Genomic DNA, 27,313 nt, shown 5'->3' on the forward strand with positions numbered 1-27,313 from the left:
GTTTGTACGTGTTCAGAGAAATAAGTGTTTGATGATGTAGAAATAGATCTTGTCGTGGGATTCTGGCCCCCGGAAAAATTCTCATTCTTCTCTTCTGAGTTGCGGCGTAATCAAATGGATCGAAGTGCTCATTAAAGCTTACTTCTTTTCATTTAAGATCTTCCATGCTCTCTGTCATGTACTTTTGAAACCTTTTCGACCTTTCTTGTTATTTCTTTTCTCTGTCGTTCATTTTATCAAGCTCTCTCGGTCGTTACGTCGTGGAGTCTTTAATCTCTTTCCTTGTCATGTCTCCCTCGATAATAATTTTATTTTCTACATTGTTTGGAGTTACAAATGCTATACCATGGGCCGTAGCTAAACAGACAGCTACGTATAAGGGAGACGAATGGTCCCCACGACCGACTAATACGATCCCAGAGCCCCGTGACCTGTTTAAGAGAGGCTCATTCGATGTCGATATATGTGGTTGGATTGGAGGAAACAAAGCTCAGTCAGTGGGTTGCGCAAGTGGATCTTCATGTATTCACGATACTTCGTATGGAGTGATTGGATGTTGTCCAACCTCATCAGCTGGATCGGACCCGATTCCCTGTACGGATGGATTATATACCTCTTGTATCGATCATAATAGTGCTGGATATGCTGCGAATTCCTTCATGGTTAACAATGGCATCTTAACATGGTTAGTGAAAATGTACGATATACAAAATAAATTTCCTAACACATTCTCAGCCCTTCGAATTCAAACTGTTACAAGGTTAATTACCCGGAAAACTACTCACAATTTGGATGTGGCCCCTCCACTGCAAACGTCACAGCAGTAACCACTTTTGCTGGTCAAGCGATAGATGATAACCTGCAGATTGTGTATACTGGAGTGACTTTCAACCCAACAATCACAATTCAAAATCCTAGTAATTTTGGAGTAGCCACCTCGTTTCCATCTTCAACGACTGCAACTCCAACACAGTCAACAGCTTCGGCTACTGCTGGGAAAGGGTCATTGACCCCTTCAATCCCAGAATCAACAGGTTCAGCAGCTGCAGCATCGAAGGGAAGCACAAATACTGGGGCGATAGTCGGTGGAACGATTGGTGCTCTGATTGTAATCATAGGAGCATCTATAGCAGCATTCTTCCTTATTCGTAAAAGAGGAAACAAACGAGAATCAAGCATTCCTCAGGGTGTCACGTCTCCGTGAGTCTCTAGTAAATCTTGTGCTCTTCTGAAAGTAACTAACTCTTTCCAGTCCGCGACCATCAAAATCAACCTTTGACGCAGTTCCTAACGCAACGCCATCTCCACAACCGATTCGCTCTCCCATTCCATTCGGAAATCATTCCCCGCCACCTCACGACTATTCCTCTCAAATGAGCAGCACCAACAACCTAGGCTATGCACCTGTTTTTCAATCTCCTTATCATCGACCTACTACACCTGCCGGACATGACGCACCCGTTGAAGCACCAACTCCTGATCTTTACGCCCGCAACTTTCGCTCTCCATCTCCTATACCAGATCGAGATCCATTCCAACCACCACACTCCGAAATACTTCCAGAGTCCTATGACCCGACTCGAACACGTGGCCCACCCTCCTCAGAGCCTTACCATCCATCGCAATCGCCCGAACCTCAGCATTACTACCCATCTCAATCTCCCGAACCTCAAATATATTATAACTCCTCTTCCCCTGAGCCACAAGCTCTCCGTCCTCGCCCTTCTCGCTCCCCACCACCTGTAAGCACGTCTCCGGCCCCAACCCCAGCTCCAAGCACAAACGCTTACACTCTCCCTCCAACTACCGACCTCCCACCCCTCGATATCATGGAAGATATCCAAACCCCCATCGTCCCCAAAGCCTCCCAAGCAAACTGGCACCTCGCTCTCACAGGAGATCGACGCACCTACGCCCCCGCCGACGGCCCCTCCACTTCCGCCGACCACCAGCACGAACCCATGCCCGCCATGCCCGCCCTCTACGCCGACATAACAAGCGCCATAGGCGCCGAATCCATGTCACCCCCCGCAGACTCCTTCCTCACACGGCAAATGTCCGACCCCAACACCCCCGGCACCCGTCGCAATTTCTCGCGCAAAGGTCGCGCCGAAAAAGAAGGCGCCGAACATCAAAATAACAACCAAAATCAAACCTCAAATCAAAACGAAGAAACAGAAGAAGAAGCAGCACTAAGCAACAACATCCGTCAATCCGGATGGGTACCCTCCGGTCTCCGCACGAGAAATAGTCCGTCCCCGCATTCTGCACCGAGGATGCCAGATCGAAGATCTCCTGTACCAACACCTATAGCAAGTCATCCTGAGGCGTCCATGCAGAGATACCCGATCACTGATTCCCGGGACGAGGAAGTGCGCATTGCCTATAATCCGCATGCGGGTGTGAATATGGGACATGGTGGACCGCCGCGAGGCATGGGGATCGCGAGAAAACCGACGCCGGTGGTTGATCCGAATGCTGTGGAGGGGGGGTGGTTGTAGAAGATTTTTTATTTTGGGGGGGAACATGGGGTGTAGAGGGAGGTAGAGGAAATGGAATCGATACGAGGGCTTTCTTTGATATCCATGGATATATAGCTAGTATACCGCATTCTGTACTCATCGCAGATGAGTTGGGTGGATAGCGAGGCTTGTATGCATACATGAATTGGATCGGGTTGGGTTGGGCTGGAGCGGGAAATAATACATACTTGTATATAAACTTTCATTTGTTCTCTCGCACTTATGCAACACTGTGATCGAAATCACTGGGGGAATCAATGGGGGAATGAATGATGTAGCAACAGAAAATATGAGTTCACAAATATAATATCACTCGGGTCCAAAATCATGAAGATCATATATATCCATATCTCTCCAGATTTTGCGTCCTGCATTCCTACATTCCTACATATGCTTTATCAAATGCAGCGGCTACTATTGTTTTCTCAAGTTGTGAATGTTTTATTGATCAAAGTGAGCCTGAACGGTGCCTACAACGAATCTGCTCCAGCTCCAGCTACATGACTACCAATGGAAATGAATCCTCAAGTCTCCGAACTTTTCCACTGTACGTAAAAGTCCCAATGCCTGATCGATCGTGTTTTCTACTAAAACACGGGGTATAGAGACGTGCTTTTCGAGACAAATTGATCGGGAGTCATGAGATTACCACTAAGCTTCCGACCACCCCTTCACACACATACACACAATTCAGGTACAAGACACAAATCACAAGACACAAGACAGACACAAGCAAGCTCACTAGAAACCTAGTCGCCGCCACATTCACGAGAATTAAATGATCGTAGTATTCTCATCACCTCCGCCTACCAATCAAATACAAATAGCCGACCCCAAGGCAGCTGAGCTCACACTATCGTACATACAAACAAGACAAGAATCCTATCATCCATGCTAGATTGTGATCACAAGTTGTTCCCCGACGAACTCCACAACAAGCACACGATTCATCCATAGATCTAATCAGCCATCATCCAAATCGATTCGAAATTTCCTTCCATACCATTTTCATTCCCACGCAACTAAGATGAGACGTCAGAAATTCCAGATGACAAATTGACAAGATACAGTTCTTGTTTACCGCTTGCTCTCATTTCATTGAACTCCTGAAGAAAATTCGAACTCGTTTCATTAAATTGTCTCGTCAAAAATTGCATCCTCCAAAAATTTCGTCATAAAATAATTATAATTATCAACACCATACAGAACAATACAACACTTTTTATTTTATTTTAAATACCCTCATCTGGACTCAAGGGTTTCTGCGGCTGAAGATACGCGGTAGGGACTTTGGGTACTCGTGGCGACCGAGGAGGTTGTGAAATCCCTCTCCTTTCTGCTCGTAGGCTATCTCGAAAACGTTCATTATCTCGTGATCTACCCCCAGTGAGTCGTCGCATGCCTAATCTGGTACCGGCTGCAAGGGGCTTGATCATATTCTCAAGGAAAAATGACCCTTCTCCTGAAGTTGTTGCACGGTCCTCTTCACCATCCGAGAAAACATCTTCACTGAAGTCGTCGTCTGACATGTAAGTTATATTGGGATGACCCGATGATGTTGAAGGTGATGTCAAAGCACGCGCGTGTAGACTCGGTCTAGAGGTGGGGACGAGATTGAAAGCAGCCGGAGTCATGGCGTTGTTTGATTCTCGTGATGGACGTAAATCAGCAAAGCCATTCTGAAACGTAGAATTGGTCGCTGAATGAGTGAGGGACTGATGAAGAATAGGTAGAGTTTGTTCGTCATACAACTGAGCCGCAGCGGAATCAAAATTTTCGCCCGAAAAACCAACTTCTGTTATGGTTCTCGATGACCTGCCATCGCTCGTGGGACTCTGCAGGCTATCTTCGAAGAAGTCGTCCAAGCTGTCAAGCTTCATCATAAGGTCACCAATATTGCCATCGCCTCGAGCCTCATCCGACATCATAGTCTCAGTTCTCTCAGGTTGCGGGAAATAACCGTATTGGAAGTCATCCACATGAAATTCTACATCTGGGGTCGCAGCAACTTCATGATCCGTATTCTTGGTACTCTGGCACATGTAAAAAACAGCATGAACATTAGATCTTGTGATACTAGCTTGTTTCGCAGGCATCGGAATTGACCAGCCAGAATCCTCCGGGATGCCAAAGAGGCTCTGAGTGTTATCATATTCTTTCCTCATTGCCCTTGAAGAAGATCTCGTCATGCTCATACGTAGGTGGTGCTTGTCCATCGGAGTTCCAGTCATGGTCATGATCTTGTCTAGTACTTCTAGAGCTTCCATACAAAACTCTGTTTGAAGCAGTCTTAGCAGAGGCGAGATAAGATCAGGCCCATGAGAAGCGATCTCCGGCTTTTTCATGTCGATGTCAGGAATGATAGCACATAAAATGCGCATCGTCTTCAACTTATACCATGGTATACTATTTGTTAGAGACCCCATGACGAATGTCAAACTGCGGAATTCCCATTTCGGGAAGAACGACTCACGAAGAGCAGAAACTAGTTGCGCCAGGAAATCTTTGCTAGAACGGTAACGCGATCCAGCGAACCCAATAAGAGCCCGTGAGATAGTGCTACAGCCTTGCGCTTCTGCAACACCTGCGAGGATCTCGGCAGTTTGTATGCTCTTCTGATCAATATTTGGTTGGTCCATAGCATTTAGAAAGCCAGGGAAGTTAGCCAACACCGCAAATAACAATCGACTATCGTCTCCGATAAGCTCGTCGCTCGGCAATGTAATGAGCTTATTGAGAGTTGCGAGTGTCATATCAAGACAGGCTGATGAGCGAATACCCTTGTAAACCAAAGCTTGAACCCCTCCGAAGGAACCTTCCCAGTTCGTAGGTCTTCCTTCAGCAAGTAAATCTCTAACAGAGGGGTCATCCAAGTCAAGTTTTGCAAGGAGTTCTTCGAGCATATGCCCAGCTTCTAAAAATTCTTGTTCATTTATCGTATCCAGACAAGCACATGTTGTCCAAAAGAGTTGAGGGAAAGTGAGTAAGTCAGCAGGCTCGAGTTTACGAATGAGCGTTCGTAATGTTGTGAGTATCTCAATAGAAAATAACTGAGTAGAATTTTCCAAGTCGGCAATGGTATTTGAAAGTCTTATCAACATATCAGCAAGCATAGACTGGTCGAGTGAAGTGAGGGTGCATCGGAAAACCTGGAATGATCGACATGCAAGATGTCGGACGGGACAAGATGTTGCCCAAGTCAACGATAACTTGGCCCACTGCTCTTGAATTCCAGGATATTTCACTTCAAAATCCCTCACTACCTCACCGGTGAGGAGCTCCATACCTGGAGGAACTTTGTTCTCTTGGTCGTATACCTTGCCGCTGTTATCGTCGTAATGCCAGATAACTTTGGGATCATGACGGCGAATTGACTCAATAAAATCCTCGATTGAATTCTTACTTGGGTTAGTACTCTCGTCATCAATCTGAGAAATTACCAGCTCATGTATCAGATGAATCAACATTTCTCGAGCTTGTTCTTGTACCAGCGGTATGTAATGATCCCAGAGGACAGTCACTACTTGCAAAAGAAGAGGAACATTGTCTGCCACAAGCTGAACAGGTGATACCATCAAATCGACGAGTAGTATGAGAGATAGTTGACCCAACGAGAGTCCTGTTTGTTTATTTCCAATCGGCAACGCCTCCGAGAGTTCTGCCATATACGGCAGCTTTCCAACATCAGGTGGAGGTGGCAAAAACTCGCGTTTCTCATTGGGAACCATCGCTTTCGGCGTGATCTGCATCAACAAAAATTCCACAACTTTACCGCCAGCAGGAGTACTAGACAAGAACACCACAATTTGCTTTGCATACTCCACAAAGTTTTGTTCTCGCCTGTCGAGGCACAATGACATGATAAAATCTAGTACTAATTGAACGTTCCCAGCGTGAGGGCCTGTGGCAAGCGCTTGCCACAAAGCCTGTACTTCATTGTGAAGAGTGCTACTGCATCTAATCGTTATCTCAAACAGATTTGCCAACAGAACATACGATTGCGCAGTTGGGCCGCCATTCGGATCCAGTTGTAGTTCTATGATTTGAATCCACGGCAGAATAGCGGCAACCATATTTCTTTGTGGCCCAGCCTGCAGCTCTTTGAAATACATAGTGAACTCAGAAAAAATCAAAAATGCCAATTCGGAATGGTTGGTTGACAATCGTTTCGATATTTCGAATTGGGCGAGCTTGTAAACTGCTTTTGTTTTATCTGAAATGCTGATGTCAAAGTCTTGTATTTTAGAACTTCGTTGCTGTCTTTCCTCTAAAGCACGAAGTATACGGGCAGACTTGATGCGGATATCGCCCAATTCGCTTCCAAGTGTGTACAGTCCAATACCCAGCAATCTCCAGAAGGGCATTGGATAATCTGGATACTCAATGAGTACCTCGGTCACGACTCCAAAATAGCTCTGGAGTACTTTGGCTGCTTCCGCAAGATAGCACCTCGTGATAGAATGCTCTAGAAGGTAGGGAAATTCCTTGTTGTGTACTATCAAGTTTTTCAAAGCTCGTCGCCCGATAACATGCATCCGATCACTGCCAGTGTTGAATATAGTATCTACCCAGGAGAGCATACGTCGAATGTCGAATTGTAGATTGGCTCCACTTTCTGTTGTTATGCTGACACGACCTCCACATAATGCAGCCATTGCGCTAAGAGCTGCAGTTCGAAGGTTCCTTTTCTCGATTTCCATGGCAGCCGTTACAACTCCCCGTTCACCAAGTGATTGTTGGTTAATCATGGATTGTCTCATATTGTCTTCTCGCTGTCGTATCTGATTCTGATTCGGGGAATAGCCGCACCAGTCCTCCATAAGAGCAAAGGAAGACTTCCTGGACTCGAATGTCATCCACCGAGAAGGGTCTTTGGTAAGATTGATACCCTCAAAGAGCTCTTCCATCAATCCACAGTAGTGACGACGAAGCTTTTGGAACTCCCAATCCAGCTGAACCTCTCCGTCCATTAGGAAAATTTTGAGGTCCTTTGTGTAGATGACAAGGTTGTTTAGGATCCAATCGTCTTCGTAGATCTCCTTCTCCTTCAGGAACGAAGCTGTTAATTTGTATACATGAGTGACTTCAGTTCTTAGCAAATCAGTTCTTCTGTTTCGTCGAGGGCTACTAGAACTTCGTTGATGAATACGAGCGCGTGCATCATCGTTACATCGACTTACTACTCCTTGTAGTTCTTCTAGTAGTGTTTTGTAGATATTAATGTTGATCGCTCCAAGTGCCACGACCACTGCATCTCGAATTGAAGCCGGACCCACGGAGAGTAATGGAATAAGGTACTTGAAGAGAATCCTTGCGGAAGTGATTTTCTCTAATGTTTGATTTGGCTTCGACCCCTTTCGATAGTGTTGCGTTATTGGCGGCGATGATTGCTGCTGGCCACCCTTGTCAGAGAGCGTGGTGCATGCCACGATGAGATAAAGTTTCCACTGTTCAATCAGTACTTCTGGTGGAGTGGTTGATGATCTTGACAATAAACGGCCGCTTCCAGTGTCGTAGCCATATTGCGGGCCACGATTTGCTTCTGATAATACAACGATACCTCGGTACATCTGAAGGATTCGATTGCAAATCAGTTCGCGTCCCAGCGTCACAGCGAACGGACAACGATCGTAACTGATTCGTATCAAATTTGGAAAGATTTTAAACCATAGAGTTGTGTCGTAAGACACATCGCTGCTGCAAAGCTCAATCAAATCACTCTCATTTCTTTCTGTCAGGTCTGTCTTCTGTAAGCCACGTTGTAATCTACTTCGCTCTGCAACAGACAAGGTCTCGTCATTGAAATCCATTACTCCTTTGGCATCCCCTTCAAGAATATGTATCAGTCGGCCATTATCCTTACCCAAAGCAGTGTCAAATTCCGTGATCAGGCGCAAGACTGTGACTGCAAAGGCACGTACTCGCCTTGACTGTGAACATAAGAAGAACAAGCCATGCGACTCAACCTCGTCAACATGTGCCCAGATCCCAGATAGATCTAGTTGAACGCCCCTCTTATCGGCTGAACCATCTTCTGAGATATCTGATGCAGCGTCTTTCATTTTGTTTTTGATCTCTTCAATCCAGATCTGAAGTAGCTCCACGTAGAGCTTCAAAGTATTCTCTATGTGACCAGGGCCAAGCATCCCACCATCAGACATGGTAGAATATCTGTCATCAAAAGTGAAGATAAAACGAGCAAACCCAATAGTCACTGGCTGAGCGTGAGACTGTCTAGCGATTGATTTCAAAGACTGTGCCGATGACTCTGCAATATTATACTGCACGTGAGCGGTGCCGGTGCAAAGAAGATTCACAAGAATGTTAAATGGTATATCGGCCGATAAACACCTAGGGAGTGCTTGCACTGCAACATGCAATAGCTCGTAGAATCCTTGTTTTTGCTCTGAAGGAGTTAGGTGGTCGTCTCGGCGAAAGTTGAAGCTCTCAGCCAGTGGAGTTTTGGGTATGGGTCCATTGAACTTTTCATCCAATACGGCTTGACCCCCAAAAGTATTGTCGCAAATGATAGTAATTTTTCCTAAAATTTCACAAAACTTTGCGTAATATTCTTTGGCAACGTCACCAAGTGTGTTAGTAATCACAGGTCGAGAGAGTCTTTCTTCGCGGTTGGGAACTACTAGAGATGGGGTAATGGGGCTGCGAGGTGCTGTCATAATGGGTGAAGTCGGCATCCTTTCGAACACCGGCAACGGTGAGTAGTGCTGTGGAAATGGTGGACAGCCTTGTTCGCCCTTCTCTAGATCTGACATGATGGCAAGAAAAGCTCGAATCCCTACAACCATTTTTTCTGGTTCTAGCTGTTCGACTTTGAGTTCCCGCCCAGAAGCGAACAAATCTGCATTGATTAAGGGGAAGACTATCGTTCGGAAGCAGAAATCTTGATACTTAAAGCCAATGATGCGTATAATCTGGATTAGCGGTTCGATGATTGATGAATCCGTTGAGATGTAGGACTTCTTTCCAGGAGGTAATACAAGTCTCATGACATCTTCTAGCTTTTTGATTGTGGCATTTGTAGGTTCATTTGTGCGATGCAAATAGGTCCAGACAAGCCTAGAGATCACCTGTAGACAAATTGGTCTAGTTCTTGGTTCCTTCATTTTTGCCTGCAGGGGTAATACTAGCTGAAGCCATTGTGTTGAGAAGGTATCTGTGGGCGAAACACAGAGCAACGTCGCTGTCAGTGGAAACGCAACAGCCCAGTGACGAGGTTTGATAAACATTGAAGCCAGTCTGGGACCTATGGTTGCTAACACTTCCGTCCACTTCGGCATATTGAGCTCCGTGTTTGCTGTGGCAGCAATTGGCAAAAGAAGTATTTCAAGCGCCATACAATAGGCATATTTTAGTTGTTGCCCATGAGATTTCAGAAAGAATTTACCCAGATTAATCATGAAATCGCAAGATTGATCCCACGCTTCCTCAGGATATGTCTTGAGACGAATGTGCTTCATACCACCGAGAACTAAGACCATTCGCCCTTCGATATCCCTGTTTACTGGACTTTTGATCACTAGATCCTTCTGCGACTTCTCGAGGTCTGCTATGAAGCGATCAGTGACACTATCAAAATTGATCTCAGCCATAACGCCAAGCAATTGACTGAACAAGAACCAGTTGGCCATCTTGAGAGGCGAGGTACTCAGTTGATCTGCATCGGCGATCTTCAGTTGTCCGAAGATAATTCCTTCTAGCTTTTCTTCCATCTCAGGAGTTATACGAGCCAAGGTACTTTGACCAATGACTTCCATCAAGACTCGGCACAGTATAAATATTGAAGCAGTCGATCGTCGTTCTGCTTGGGCGACAAACTCTTGCCGCGCAGCGATAGTTGGCAGACCAGCCATGAGATCGTCTTGGTGCATATGAGGCGGCTCAGTGTTCCTCCGCGGGAGTTGACCTGGGAGTAAATTGCCGCGAGACTATAGGGTTTCATGAGCAACGGACATAAACACTTGGGAATTTCAAGCATACCTGTTGAAGCTGAATCCTAGCCTCGTTGGCAGCATCACTCTTGTTCTTTCGCCATAGCATCATTGAATCAATAAGAGGCTTAGGTTTTTGGCTTGCGATATGACCCAAAGCAGAGATCAGTTGATCAAATGCCGGGTCTACTCCCATTCCGCATATATGTTCAATTTGAGGTTCTGGGTCCAGTGGTAAAGTAACACACTGTGAGATCTTTTCCTCTGCTTGCGCAATAAACTGGAGCATGACATTAGAAATTATGCCAAAAAAATGGTCAAGGAGAACTGACTGAAGTGAACAAGACATGCAGAGCATACTCGCCAACAGTTTTCAACTCGTCCTTATGGTGTCTTGAATGGGAATGATGATGCGCATGATTTCTTCGACTCCTCCCACTATTACTATTACCACGCTCCATATTTCTCTGTGCGCTGCCTGATGGCGCATTTTCGGCCGCTGAAGGGCTCCGGGAGGGGACAAATGTTGTATTCGAGCTAAAAGAAGTGCCGCTGGTCATGCTGGATGCGCTGGAGGAGAAATTCGAATCGCCCATGACCGATGCATCTGTCCAATCTCCACCTGCAGCAGCAATTATCTGCGGGCTCAGCGGGCTTGTAGATGAACTCCCAAAGCTCCCATTCCTGGACCGCTGTATGCCATGAACGATGCTAGTATTTCGGTGATGGCTCTTCGCATCTGCATCTATCGATCCCCCTCTCGTACTACCTGTGTAGAGTCGCGGTGATAGATTGGCAGGCTGGGAAGGCGATTCGGAGAAAGCGGCCTTGAGTCCTGCGAAAAAGGACTGATTCGCACTCGGCTCTCGAGAGTGAACACCGGATTTCGAGTTGGTGGTATGCGAGCGTTTCAAGGTTGCAGGGTACGTAGTCACATCAATGTCGATGGGCGAGAAGTTTTCTGTTATACCTTCAGCACGAGGATCTGGAAATGATGCTTGAGAGAAGTATCAGCAAGGATGTGTCTCATATGTAAATAAGGGCTGGTCCCCTAAAAATGTAATGCGATGCTTTGCGTCAAGTTCTGAGGGTCGGGAAGTTTGAGCTAAAGCACCCTAACGGGCATGGTACTCACTCATTCTGTCACGGGATGTTGCCCATATAATTCTCCCTACATTCTCTACTTCCTTGTTCCTCTCATTGTTAGACCACCCAGCTGTAGAAATGTAGTTGCTTATCTCGTCGCAGCTTCAATTGGTACTTTCTTTCAACGTTCTGATGTTCTAAATCTACGATTTGGAGAATATCGCGAATGTTCATAGTAGATTATGTGTTAGCAGCCAATGATGGTCCAACCCCTGGAACAGGACCCCTGATGCCGCTGAGCCAGCCCCAGCCCCAGCTCCAGCCCATGGAACATCTTTTTATACGATGTAATAAATCGCAGAGAGAACAATCAATATAAGTACCTACGAATACCTTAGTGGGGGTTGCTGGTTTTTTATTATAGTGTTTTCAACTATCAAAATTTATTAGAACTGTAATGCACGAAATTTGGTATATTCATAGAGTTATATTTAGTACTATAATAATTCGAATATTGTGTTAAATAAATATTATATAATGAAAATAAAACTGTATAGGGAGCGAACTGTATATGGCGAAATAAAACTGTATATGGAAGTAAAAAACTATATATGGAAGTAAAACTATATATGCGAAATAAAACTAATATATAAATAAATAAAAAATAATCCCTATTTTTCTTTTCTCAACATCTGAGTATTATTCTTTTTTTTTCTTTTTATTCTTCGTTTTTTTTTAAATCTTTTTATTCATTCTTATTCTTTTTATTTTTAATCTTTTTCAAATTATAAATAGTATATACTATCACTACGCTATTATCCCATATAATGTTTTTAATAATCAAATTTAATTAAATTAGATTATATAATCAAATTTATTTTTATTAATATATATCTCATCTAAATTAATGTTATTTTTCTAATATAATATTATCTTTTCAATATAGTATTATCTTTTTAATATAGTATTATCTTTTTAATACAATATTATCTTTCTAATATAATATTATTTTTCTAATATAATATTATTTTTCTAATACAATATTGTCTTTCTAATATAATAATATTATAATTATAATTTAATTTTATATATAGTTTTTCTATATATATAGTTTTGCTTCGCGTATACAGTTTTACTTCACATATACAGTTTTGCTTCGTGTATACAGTTTTATTTTCGTATACAGTTTTATTTCGTATATATAGTTTTTTTTTTCAAATACAATTGAGACACTATAATAAAAAACCAGCAACCCCTACTAAGGTAGGTACGCACAGAACAATTACCTTGCACTTTCACGTGAGCTCAACAACGGCAATACGAGACTAGAATACGGACTATGCAGATTGTTAAGTATAAGTACCTAAGGTTATATATATATATATTCAACTCAACACTTGCTACTCAGTTCTTCTCTGCATATCAATGATTCATGACTCGGTTGTGAGAATAACCTAACCTTGGAAGACTGACTACCTAGGAATCTTCAAAATCAGAATCAATAGTGCCTAGAACAGCTACTACCTACCTAGTCATTAGATAGACTGCAATTATTCATGGCGTAGTGGTACGGAGGAGAGATGAGCTGGCTGGCACGGATCCTTCTCGTCCTTTCCCTTCCCTTTCACGTGCCCTCCCACGATTCGCCTAGAGAGCCGGGACGATAGCTATTCGTAGGAGAAAAAACAGGCCGGAACTGACCATTGCGTAATGGTACGTGCACCCTCACCAAAACAATGTGTAGACTCTGTAGAGAGCAGTGGTCAATTCCGGCCTGTTTTTTCTCCTACGAATAGGATAGATCCCCAGTCTGTAATCGATAAAGGATCTAGCTGTGTTCTAAGTTCTCGACAGCTATTTAATATCTCTGAATACCTAGGTAGGTACTAGGTAGGCATACGTGCAGAATTGATTGCTGAATTTCCGGCGAATTCTCAGTTCAAGACATCTCGAACCTTGGAGGCTCACCTATTAATACCTACTTCCCTATGCCCCTTTTGTTGCGAGGATTGACTAAACGGCTGAGATATCTCCTAACTCCATGTTGCACAAGCTCCAGGCGATATTGAATGTTTAAGATAGGTATCTTTCTACTAGGTACCTAGGTAGGTATTGAGCAGTCGAGGAAGAAAGTGAACCGATTTCTTTCCATCGTGTTGTGCGATCACAATAATGATAAGGGAGAGGTATCTGATAGACATACATAGAAGGATGTTGTAACAATCACCACCACCAAAGCAAACTGGCTCATGTCAGCAGCGCCTCGGTAAGATGACATGATTTTCCTCTCCAAGGATCCGCCACCACCACTCCATTCTCCATTTTCCTCGGAGTCAATATCAAAACCTTATTGAAGCTTCATGATATACCGGATCCGATGTTTTACCACAATCTTAAAAAGTTACTTCGTACTCGCATGATATTATCGTTCTAGATCTACCTACCTGGCAGTGCCTACATATATAGATAGAAAAGGACAATCAATCCCAACTCCGAGGACTCCTAAGGCCGAAAGTCAAAATCATAAAATTCTGTTGGTTCCACCAAGTTACGTTACCTCCCCCCTCCCCCCCAAAGCGGAATATCGGATCTTCCAGCGGCCGGTACACGTTTTGCTGTGCAACTCGATGGCAATTAGCTCAGTGCCGGTATTTAATTCCGTATGGAAATATCTGTGGCGAGAGAAGTTTTACATGATGGAACGTTCAGATGCCTAGGTAGCTAGTTTCATGTTTAGGAGGACGGGTGTTGCGCAGAGACGCGGAAAGCAGCCGCTCATTCTCGTAGAACAGAAAAAAACATTCAACATTGCAATTGTGATGATGCCATGAATGCTAGCTTTCGATTTGCTAGGGGATGACATTTATCTCTCTCTATCGTAGATGATAACTATGATCCATGGACGGACTACCAGGGGCCCAGGAAGCCGGAGTTATGTATGATTGACAGCCAGCCGAGCCAGCATCCAATGTACTTCGTACACACGGAGCACACAGCAAGACCCATAGAAGTTAGCCATCCATGTATATAGAAGCAAACCACGAGCCACGGTTCAAATGGTACTTTGTTGAGATGCAAGTGACAATCTAGTTGCCTACCTAGCTGGAGGTACTTGACTACAAAGTTTTATATCTACCTAGTACACATCCCGAGGTCGGCTTCATTCACTGTCTTCTCCGGTCGACCTACAACCACTTTGCGCCACTAATCACCAGCCACACTATCCAGCCACACCTGCACCTCCAGCTGCCCAGGTGCACCCATCGTTTCCAGCTGGAGGAACACCAGGAACCTCCAGCTTACCTCCACCTCCCGATTCCTAAGCTTGCCCGGGCAGGTGAGTCTTCCATTCCCGAGGTCACCACCACTTTCAAATTCACTTCGATCAACATTCAAATTACCTTCAAGGTTTTCATCTTGTCATACTTTCGGCGCCTTTTCGGTTTCCGACACCTTCCGAAACCATTCAACCACGTTGCCTTTGCCTCCATTGCCTTTCCGCGATCAACGGGTTGACCGTGCCCTGGTGGAAAGTAAGAGAACAAGAGAACACTTCTCATACAAACTCGACTCGGCTAGGCTTGTGATTGATCGTCCTCAAGGATCCAAAAAGTTTACCGTAGTTACAACATACATTTTGTACATGTGTACATAGTAATTTATATCTGTCGACATCAAACCTTATCTCGTTTTTTTCTCAAACACAGTCAGCATAGCGGCGACTTAACTCACCGACTAGCCAGGTGTCATTTCTTCTCGGCTCTTCTTGGAGCATAAGTTCACTCGTATCCTCTCTGCCGTTTCTGCGGTTATCCTCTCATTCAATTTCCTCTGAACTGTCGGCAGATCTTCAAAGTTCAAGATGGGTGGACAACTTGACGTCCTGGACATTGTCGTCCTTGGGGTTCTAGCTTTGGGAACGATAGCATACTTTACAAAAGGAAAATACTGGGGTATCGTGAAGGATCCCTATGCTACCAGCTATGCCGCCACCAATGGAAACAAACCCGCAAAGACAAGAAATATCGTGGAGAAGATGGACGAGTCCAACAAGAACTGTGTCGTCTTCTATGGTTCGCAGACTGGTACCGCAGAAGATTATGCTTCTAGATTGGCAAAGGAAGGCAAGAGTCGTTTCGGCTTGGAGACCATGGTAGCAGACTTGGAAGACTACGATTACGACAATCTCGATACCTTTGGGGAAGATAAAGTCGCAATTTTCGTACTGGCTACGTATGGTGAAGGTGAACCAACCGATAACGCTGTCGATTTCTATGAATACTTCATGAATGAGGATGTTGAGTTTTCTAGTGGCGAGAAATCGCTCAAAAACCTCACATTTGTTGCATTTGGTCTCGGAAACAACACCTACGAACACTACAACTCCATGGTCAGAAACGTCACAAAGGCTTTCGAGAAGCTCGGCGCTACAAGAATTGGTGAAGCCGGTGAGGGAGATGATGGTGCTGGTACTATGGAAGAAGACTTTTTGGCCTGGAAGGACCCAATGTGGACTGCATTGGCCGAAAAGATGGGACTCCAGGAACGTGAAGCTGTTTATGAACCGGTTTTTGGTATTACAGACAGGGAAGAGTTGACAAAGGATTCCTCAGAAGTTTATCTCGGCGAGCCAAACAAGATGCATTTAGAGGGCACATCGAAGGGTCCTTACAACGCTCACAACCCTTACATCGCTCCTATCTCCGAATCCAAGGAGCTTTTCTCCGTCAAAGACCGAAACTGTTTGCACTTGGAAGTCGATATCAGTGGATCTAACCTCAGCTATCAAACCGGAGATCACATTGCAATTTGGCCAACAAATTCCGGAAGAGAAGTGGACCGATTCCTCAATGTTACCGGGCTTTCTTCCAAGAAGGATTCTGTCATTGCCGTCAAAGCATTGGATGCAACTGCAAAGGTCCCCTTCCCTACGCCAACAACATACGATGCTATAGTTAGATATCACATGGAGATATGCGCACCTGTATCACGTCAATTCCTTGCCACTTTAGCCGCCTTTGCCCCCAATGACGCCATCAAGGCCGAAATGGAAAAGCTTGGTGGTGATAAAGATTACTTTCACCAAAAGATCAGTAGCAACTATTTGAACATCGCCCAGGTTTTGCAGGAAGTTGGTGGTCAAGAAACGTGGAGCGCTATCCCATTTTCTGCTTTCATTGAAGGTTTGGGCAAGATTCAACCTCGTTACTACTCTATTTCGTCTTCCTCGCTTGTACAAAAGAAAAAGATCTCCATTACGGCTGTTGTCGAGTCAATCGATATTCCTGGAAGAACCGACGCTTTGAAGGGTGTTACCACAAATTATCTCCTTGCATTGAAACAGAAGCAACATGGCGACGACCACCCCGATCCTCATGGCCTCACATACGAAATCACAGGACCACGCAACAAGTATGATGGCATTCACGTCCCGGTACACGTCAGACACTCTAACTTCAAGCTCCCATCCGATCCATCTAAGCCTGTCATCATGATTGGTCCTGGAACTGGTGTTGCACCTTTCAGGGCATTTGTCCAGGAAAGAGCTGCACAGGCAAAGGCTGGCGAGAACGTTGGACGAACAATCTTATTCTTTGGATGTAGAAAGTCTACAGAAGATTTCATGTACAAAGATGAATGGAAGGTGAGTAAATCCTCTTCCTCTCAGGAATGAAATAGAGGAGCAATTTAGCTAACATTTCACCAGGAATACGAAGAAGCCCTTGGTGACAAATTCTCGCTCATCACTGCATTCTCTCGTGAGGGTAAGGAAAAGGTCTATGTCCAGCACCGTCTCAAGGAACATGCCAAAGAAATCAACGATCTTCTCATGCAAAAGGCCTACTTCTATGTTTGTGGTGATGCCGCAAACATGGCTAGAGAAGTCAATACTGTTCTTGGTAAAATCATATCAGAGCAACGTGGCATCCCGGAATCAAAGGCTGAGGATGTTGTAAAAAGTATGCGATCCGCCAATCAGTACCAGGTATGTTATGCTTTTACTTTCCTTTCCGCATTGTCTACTGCTTCACCAAGTTTTCCGCCACTTTATTCGACTATCTAGGTGGTGGATTGTTATGATCGGAAAAACTCCAGTTCTGAGAGGGATTTCCCCGATTTTATCACCTGCCGCACTGCGTTCAACATTTCAAGTCTTTCTTGTACAAACATAAACTAACTTGATTATAGGAGGATGTGTGGTCATAAATACATTATTTATCGTTTTCACACACACCAATCTATACCTCCAAAAAATTCATTCATCTTTCATATCCTACACTGTCATCAACCTCCCGAGCCCACTACGCCACTCCTTTGTTCTTCGGCGGATCTTTCTAGATTTTTTTACTCCTCTTCGATAATTATCGTATCTGGTGTTAACTACCATGCGGTCATCCAGTTCGCCTGCATAGTTTGCCTCTACCATGCCTTGTACTCGCTTGCTTGTTTGCTACCTCACGCGTACAAAATTATCAAGCCAGCAAATCGGATCAATTGGCTCAAAGATCTATCATTACTTGAGACTCGAGAGCAACGCAAACTCCGTTTTTTTCCTTTTCAAAATCAAGCACAGTATTTGCAACGGGCGGATCCAGACAAATTTGGATGGAGTTTGATTTTTTGACAAACAGATCGACCTACTCGAGGCTCTGTCGTTTGTTTACAAGGATTGGATTTAGATTGTGATGGGTGCCCTTGTCTTATTCACCCGGAGGATTTCCTAATGAATGTTTTATGGATGAAATGGAGAGGATGGCATGGAACAATACGGAGGCTGGCTGGGATGGGACGAGAAGGTACGGGAGGGGTAGGGAACGTTGTCGCTGGTTCATTATTTACAACCAGTACATTACTCACGATGCGCGCATGAGAACATAGAAAGCAGAACTCGCATGTAATTTTTTTAAGTCTCTTTTTCAAACGTTTTTCTTGTTAGATAGGTTGGGTGGTGTACCTACAGTACTTAGGTAGTCGATAAGACAATTAGAAAGATTCAAAATTACTCTTTTTGTATATGAATGGGGTACCTAGGTATATCTTGAGCTTGCGAGACGAATGATCTTTGCAAATTGTCTACCTAGGTAGGTATATCGAGTAGAAGAAAATGTTGGAACAAAAAAGTCTAGAATCAGATAGATGCTATTAATCTGTAAATTATGTATGTATGATATGTAGAAGAGATTGCTTAGAAACAGTCTCAAAGGATGGATGGATGGATGGTTAGGTAGGTGGGTAGGTGGGTAGGTGGGTAGGTAGGTAGATGCCTTATTCTTATTAGAGCTATCTAGGTGGGTATCTGTGGAAGAGTATGAGGTAGGTAGGTAGGTAGGTAGATAGGGGGGTAGGTAGATGTGTAGGTAGGTGAGTAGATAGGTAGGTGATTGGTTAGTTAGTATTAGGTAGTAATTGATTAGATGGTTAGTTAATAATTAATAGTTTAATAATTTAATATTTAGGAAGTAGGAGGTAGGAATCTATTGTATTATATTATATTGTACACCCTATTTAATAACATGTTTTTAAAACCTTAAATTTCAATACTTTATTAAAAATATTTAAACATTAGATTTTCCAATTTCGATCTATAATACCTTTATTAATTATAATTCAATTCAATTGAAAACTTAATCAAATAATAAAAAATAATAAACTATATTATTTATACGATTTTTGATTATTTCAAATTATTATTAATCGAATTAGAAATTTCGAAATAAAAGTTTAAAAATAGTTTAAAAACATATTAATTTTTAACCTCAAAATCGAATTTATATTTTATTTACTTTCAATTCTATAATCATTTTTTTAATATATCTATAAAATTATATATCGATTCCTTTAATCAAAATATCAATTATTTTAAAAAGTTTATTCAATTTAAAGATATATTAATAAATCTAGAAACGATTGAAATTGAATTTTTATTTTAATAAAATTAATAAGATATAGAATTTCGCTTTTTTTAAAAAAAAATAAGTTATTAAATCGATTATATTTTATTAACATTTATTGGTTTTACTAGTCTTAATAATTATAAATAGATACCTATATATATAAAGTATATATAATATAAATATCTATCTATCTATCTACCTAGTGCCTAGGCTCATAGGCTTATAGATTTCCTTCTTTAAACTTTTATTTATTCCTATCTTATTACTTGAATGTCTTAGGTATTTAGATACCTAGATAGGTACCTAGATAGGTACCTAGATAGGTAGGTAGGTAGGTAGGTACTAGATAATAACTTCTTTAAACCATTACTCTACAATAATCTATACTAGATATATAATTATATGAACAAGGGAATTCATTCAAGGGAATTCACTTCAAAGAATTCACTTCAATACAAAGGCAACTGTATTAAGGTTATTAAACAAAAGCAAAGGAAACTAGTTCTTTCAGTAGTGTTTATATAAAGCCTATTATTTCCCTCATTTAGCTAACTCTTTAAATTAAATACAAATAGACATTTAGGGATCTATACATAATAGAAATCACATTTTCCGTATCTCTCTCAAATTAATATTAATTAGTAATATTACAAATTACTTTATTTACTTATTCGAAATACCTTTTTATTTTTACTTCTTTTATTTTCATTATAACATTCCGGGTAAACACTAACATTAGCTTTAAACAAATTGATAAGAAACTCGAAATTGATAAGAAACCCAATATTAATAAGAAACTGATTTCATTTAATTAATTCATTAGTATAAAAGAATATATCAATATAATAATTAATAATATTGATTCTCTACAAACAGGTTTTAGTATTTTCTTTTATAAAGATTTAGATCTGATTAGTACTCTTTCTTATTTTTATCTTATTACTTCTTTTAATCCTTATATTTCTTCTGATAAAGTATCAACTAAAGAAAGAAAAGCTTAGGAAACTAAGGATTTGAGATTTAAAGAAAAACTTTAGGATTATACTTTTCCAAAGGATTTCAATAAAATCAGATAATTTTATAAAGGATATGTGTTCAAATTGAAAATAGAGTATTATATTAACAAATACTTTCTTTTTAGAAAGGCTATATATTTAAATATAGGGATTATTAATATATCTCTTTAGAATATAGTTATATTTGATTTTAATTATATTTATAAAAATATATTAAGAAATATTAATAAGCTAATATTATATAATTTTTATATAGTTTTATAATATTATAAAGTTTATATTAATATCAATATAAATATCGAGAATACTCTTATAAAAGTATTTAATTGTAATAAATATTACAATTAAACTATAAATCAATTTCTGAAATATTAGTCTATTGAAATACAATTATTTATATCAACAAAATAAACTCATCTCCCTGTTGAATTCAGTTCGAAACCACAAACCGAATCTCCTAAATTTAAAGATGGTAATACAACTAATCAACTAACTTTATCAAAATCTAACAAAATTGTAGATAATATAATGGGAAAACCAGTTTCATTTCAATCTCCATTCTAATCTAGGAATATATGAAATATACCTTTACCAGATTCTAGAATTCCATCAATTAATATTTCTATAGAATTACTTAATGATGATAATAATTCAGATAATGATAATAGTAATAAGAATAATGGCTGAAGTAATAATAATAATAGAAGCAATAAAGGTAATGGTAGAGGTGGTGGTAGAGGTGGTGATAGAGATAATAATAGAGGTAATAAAAATAGAGATTATTTTGATTATTTCAATTATTAAGAAGATGATTAATGTAATTAGAATTATTACTTTATTGATTTTTCTAAAATCTACAAAAATAATAATAAACATAAAAATATCAATAATTCTTTTTAATTAAAAATCTCTATATTTGCGGAATATTATTATAAAGTATTTATATTAATTAAAATAACTCTAATAGTCTTTCTAATTATACTCTCAGATATAATTAAAGATTTTTATCAAACTAATTTTAGTACTCTTTTTGAGATATATAAGAATATATATAAAATAATAATTAACAATTTCAAAAAATCTGAATATTAACGAAATATACTTTTCAAATGGAATAGAATCATTTTTAAAAATTATATTAAAAAGAATTCGATTAAGAAACTTCAGAAAGTGTTTAATATAATGATTACGGATTCATATTTTATTTAATATACTATTTCTAAGAATATATATGATTTTTAATTATATTACATTAGAATCTTGTCTATATATAACGATATTCCGAAATGTTATTCTACAATATGTAATCTTTAGTTAATTATTATAAAGCTTATTAATTAAATTAAGCAAATTATTGATTCTTATCGAAAAGCATTTCCGAAGTAGGATATATTATCTAAGATATTCTTTATAGATCGATATTTTTATAATAATAAATCTTCAGATTCCTTTTCTCGGAAACCTTATAATAAATATATTGAATAATAATATAAAAGAGTAGAAGGTGGTAGGGTCATAAAGTAGTTCTTTGTAAATACTACAGATAAGTTACTAAGACGTAATGCTTTTGGTGGAGGAGAGGAGGAGTAGGTACTATATAGTGCATCACAAAGCATACGAGAAGGTGGGTGGGAACTGACTGCTTTTCTCTAAACTATACGAAGAAGACCTATAAATACTAGCTACAGAAAGAGGTCACGTGACCAGTACCAAGTTTCGCCCACAATAACCTTTCTCTATACCAGCTAATAAAGGCAAAAACGATTATTATTTCCCTAATTGTAAGAAAAAGGGCTATAAATATTATAAGTATATATAAGAGGAGAAAGACCGATTTAAGACAAATTACTGTATCAAGTATAGTAATCTTGATAATAAGAGTTTTATAAAGCAATACAAATAATTTGTTATTAATATCAAATAAAAAGATAATCAAAACAACAATAATAATAACAATAATGATAATGATAATAATCATCTCATTGATTAATATCTTACTAATACAAGCAGTTCTGGAAGAGTTTTCAGAATATTCTTTATCTCTATAAATATTTGTAATAATTCTTTAGTAATAATTAATCTTAATAATACTATAAGTATTCATAAATTAATAACTAAGATATTTATTATAAATAACAAGTAATATAATACTAATACATTTTTTAGTATTATAATTAATATAAATATAATTGAGAGATTATTTATCGAATATAACTAGTATTTGATATAGAAGAAGATTGAGAATATTGAATATAATATAATTATTATTAGATAGATAATAATTTAATACAATATTAGAATAATAATTTCTATCGATTTATTTTATATTAAGCTTTTATTTGGGAAAATAAAATAAAATATAATGAAAACCGATCTTTTATTTTTACTTTTTTTAATCAATATAGATAATTTAGATTTAAGTATAATAATCTTAATAATATTATTATTACATTTAAAAGCATTTATTCTATATATTAATAATTTGATTATATATTTCTATTATAAAATATTAATATTGAAAGATTAATTAATTATTCTATTAATAATAATAATTACTATCTCATCAAAATTAAACTATAACAAATTCACCATCAATTCGGTTATTTATCTATATATAAGTTTTATAAAATACTTAAACATTTTGAGTATAATAAAAACTTTGAGATAATTAAATAACTTATTAAATTTTGTTATTATTATTAAATCTATAATAAGTTATCTAATAAATTCAAATTTTCTTTATTTAATAAAGATTTTAAGTTTAATTATATTATATTTATTGATATACTTTATATTAATAATAATTCAATTCTATATATTATTAATGAAATTATATACTTTCAAATTGTTTAATAGCTAAATAATATATCTATAAAGTATATATAGAATAAACTTTATAAATACTAGATTAATATATATATTAATCTATTAGAATATATTATTTATAATACTAATATCAATTTTATTAGAAAAGAGTTTTAATAATATATTATATTAATATCCATTTAGATAAAAATAATTCCTGTAAAGGTATATTATTCGATTAATATTATTAAGAGATTTCATATACTATTATACAGATCTTACAAAATTATTTACAAAAAAGTTTATAAACTCGGTATTCGCAAAACAGCTATATTCTAGATAGCTATAAAAACAGTTAATAATACTATTGAATCTAATAATTTAGTATTTATTTTATTCGTTTTTGGGATATTTCCCTATATAATCAATACTAGTTTTTCAATATCTATTATTTAATAATATACTGCTGCGATTTCTAAAGCTATAATAAAAGTTTATAGATTATATAGCTTTATACAAATATAAAAAGCCTTAAATACATATAATAGATTTTCTACAACTATATTTTATAATTTATTGCTAAATAGTAAGATTTTGGTTTGAAAAAAAATAATAAAATAACTATTAGTAAATAGAAAGAACCTTTTTTACTTATTAATATAGAAAAAGAGAAAAAGAGATATATACTTTTGATTTACCTTATAAACCTATAAGATTTAGATTTACATTAATAAAACCATATTATAAGCAATTAAAAGCTAGATATATTAAAGAGATTAAAAAAATTAATTATAATATTGATTCTAAAATAACTTTACCAAAATCTAATAAAATTATATCACCTCCTTTAGCAATCACATATATAACAAATCCAAAGAAATCTTTCTTAAATTTATTCAAGAATAACTAGATTCCTATTCCAACATCTTTCCCGTGAATAATTATACCTTAGATTCGAGCTTATATACAGAATTACTATCCCGAATATTTTGCTATTAATCCCAAGAATTCTATTATATATAAAGAATTCAGAAAAAAAAAGATTGATAAATTGATAATTAAAAATATATTCGAGATTATATCACTTTCAAATATTCCTTTTAGTATATATATTTTTAAATTATGATTTGTTAATAAAATCAAAAACAAAAAAATGAATATTAAATTCTATAAATTAAAACTAATTATTCAAGTATATAATAATATTAATAAGATATCTATATTAATACAATCCTTAATAATCTAATAATTATATTAATATATTCTAGTTTTATTAACCACAAATATTCGAAAGATAGATATAAAAATATATATTCGAAATATCACTCAGATATACTCAATTCATTTCGAATTTATATTGTACTTTTTATATCTATACTTCAAAAGAAATAGATTTATTAACTAATATGATTTTATTAATTATTAAACTATTATATAGTATTTCTAAAATAGGAAATTATTAATTCCGAATATACTATATCCATTACTACAAAAAGCTTAAGATATAGTAATCTATATATAACCCTTATTTATTATATATTAATAATAAAGGAATTGGATTTAATATTATAAAACTTCAAATAAATAATATATTTATTATTGAAGATAATATATTTATATAAACTAAGGACAAGTAATTCAAGTAGATTAGTTTTATAACTAAAGATTATAAAAAACTTATTTATAATTATTTATTGAAATTTAATAATATTATTTTTATATTTAAAAACAATAATATTTATTTTGATTAGAAGAAGTAATATAATAATTTATAATTTGTATTTATAAAATCCATAAATATGCATGATACATGTAATAAGATTTGAAAGCATATTTCTATATATAAATAATATATTATATAATAAACCTATAGAGTATATATTATAACTATATATCAATCTAAAATATCTTTCAATCTATTTATAGTAATATAAACAATCTAATTCGATAAGAATAATATTATAATATTAAACAAGTATATTAAATAACAAAAAGAAAACTCTATCAAAAGACTCAAATATATATCATTTAATTTAGATTTACTTAAGATTGTTGTTTTTACTAATATCTCTTTTATAAATAATAAGGATTATTTATTCCAAATAAATTATATAATTATAATAATAAATAAATATAATAATATTAATTTTATTTATTAATCATTTATTAAATATAAAAGAGTCATATATAATATTTTAATATTCAAATTATATAGATTAGTTTAAAGATTCGATATCGGTATAGCAATCACTTTTATAGTTAGTGTTATTCTCAATAAAAAGATTCTATTAGTTTTATATACTGATTTCAAGTTATTATACAATCTATTTATAAAACTAAAAATAATTAATAAAAAGAGATTAATGATTAATATTATAGTATTATATCAATTCTATAAATGGAAAGAGATTGTTGAGGTAATCTAGATTAATAATCTGATTAATTTAGTTAATATAATAATGAAAGGAAAATTGTATTAAGTTTTTATTAATTTAATTAATATAAATAAAATTAATATTAAAATAATGAAATAAATAGAATGGGATTAAGGGAAGAAAGGGATTGGTTTTATTGATAAGAGGTTGAGGATTTTAATTAATAGATAGAAGATATTTATAATTTCATAAATTTCTTTTCTACTATTGTATTTGAAGTTATAAAAGAAAGTTCTGAGTATATAAATAAAGGAATTTATTTAAGGGAATTCATTTTAAAGGATTCATTTCAATATAAAGGTAATTGTATTAAAATTATTAAATGAAAGTAAAGGAGACTAGTTTTTTCAATAATGTCTATATAAGGTCTACTATTTCCCTTATTTAGCTAACTCCTTAGATTGAATATAAATAGATATTTAGGGGTTTACACATAGTGGGAACCACGTCTTTCATATCTCTCTCAAACCAATAATAATCTCATATAATCGATCTATAGATACTTATGTAGATATATATACAACTAGGTATCTAGGTAGATAGGTATATAACTCCCCTTCTTTTCTTTTTTCAAACGTATAAACTATATTTTATTTTATATTTGAATATGAAATCGAATCGATTAGTCACTACATATTACTCTATAAATCTTTTCTAGAGTAATAATGAAAAAGAACGAGAAAGCATGATTGAAGTAGAGACTTGAGTGTTCAAATGTACATATGCTCAAATGTAATCTTACAAGTGTCTAAATACACAAATGCCAGTGATATGATATGATATCATAATACAACACACCATCCATCACTACCTACCTATTCAGCAACCCCAAGAAATCGAGAACCATTTCATAGATATATTATCGACTGTCTATTTAGATATCTCAAGAGGGTGTGTAGAAAACAGCATATGTGTAACAACTATTTCGTCGTTTGTCTGTCACTCCTATTTCGAGCATCTAGGCGAGTCTAGACGCGGGAGGGACTGTAGCGACCCGAGCCGGGTGGTGAGTCAGATAGGATATTGTAGAAAGAATGGATATGAGGATTTGGGATTCTGGATTTGGGATGGTTGGTGGGTTGGGATGGGATGGGTGGAGAAATGGATGATTGATTGGAGGAGTGAATAGGTAGATAAATGGATTAGGAATTGATATGAATGGTCGACCTTTGTTAGAATGGACTAGGTAAACTAGAAGTCACTTTTAGTCACGACTAGCGCGCCGTTGTTTGAGTTGTATTGACGAGGGGTTGTATTGATGAGTGAGCAGGTCTTAACTGCAATTGGGTAGCGCAAGGCCAGACTTTCTTTTGGCTACGCGGATGGATGTATAAAGCTGCAGTTCTGATTGTATCTGGAACGCGTGGCCGAAGAGTAGTTTGGGCGAGGTGCATGGAGATTTGTATTTATCTTCAAGCTGTAGGTAGCATCCCGTGAGAAAGGGCCGACCTGTTGATCCGGTTTATTATTTAAGCCGGGATTTTGCACCCCTCGGATGGGAGGAAGAGGGGAGCAACATTTTAACCTCGAAATTCTAGAATGGCCTCTATTCGATGCGTTTGTTCTTGGTTGTTCTTTACAGACCAGCCGAACATTCGAGTTTAG

At 37.4% G+C, this 27,313-nt stretch overlaps 3 protein-coding genes across 3 annotated transcripts; 2 read left to right on the top strand and 1 right to left on the bottom strand.

The window, feature by feature from the left end:
- Nucleotides 1-287: 287 nt before the first annotated feature.
- EAE98_006896 (uncharacterized protein) lies at nt 288-2,501 on the top strand (the record flags this gene model as incomplete). Its single annotated transcript, XM_038954519.1, has 3 exons — nt 288-685; nt 736-1,200; nt 1,253-2,501. 3 exons carry the CDS (start codon nt 288-290, stop codon nt 2,499-2,501), a joined length of 2,112 nt encoding a protein of 703 aa, XP_038809199.1.
- A 1,253-nt stretch (nt 2,502-3,754) lies between these two features.
- EAE98_006897 (uncharacterized protein) lies at nt 3,755-11,610 on the bottom strand (the record flags this gene model as incomplete). Its single annotated transcript, XM_038954520.1, has 4 exons — nt 3,755-10,468; nt 10,521-10,751; nt 10,804-11,468; nt 11,607-11,610. The coding sequence occupies 4 exons, from the start codon at nt 11,608-11,610 to the stop codon at nt 3,755-3,757; spliced, it is 7,614 nt and encodes a 2,537-aa protein (XP_038809200.1).
- Nucleotides 11,611-14,651: 3,041 nt separating this feature from the next.
- On the top strand, nt 14,652-18,655 carry EAE98_006898 (uncharacterized protein). The gene is made up of 3 exons (XM_038954521.1): nt 14,652-17,201; nt 17,265-17,543; nt 17,747-18,655. Exons 1-3 carry the CDS (start codon nt 15,420-15,422, stop codon nt 17,762-17,764), a joined length of 2,079 nt encoding a protein of 692 aa, XP_038809201.1. The 5' UTR covers nt 14,652-15,419; the 3' UTR covers nt 17,765-18,655.
- The last annotated feature ends 8,658 nt before the right edge of the window (nt 18,656-27,313 follow it).

Source organism: Botrytis deweyae (assembly GCF_014898535.1).
Source record: "Botrytis deweyae strain B1 chromosome Unknown BDEW_015, whole genome shotgun sequence".
Lineage (NCBI taxonomy): Eukaryota > Fungi > Ascomycota > Leotiomycetes > Helotiales > Sclerotiniaceae > Botrytis > Botrytis deweyae.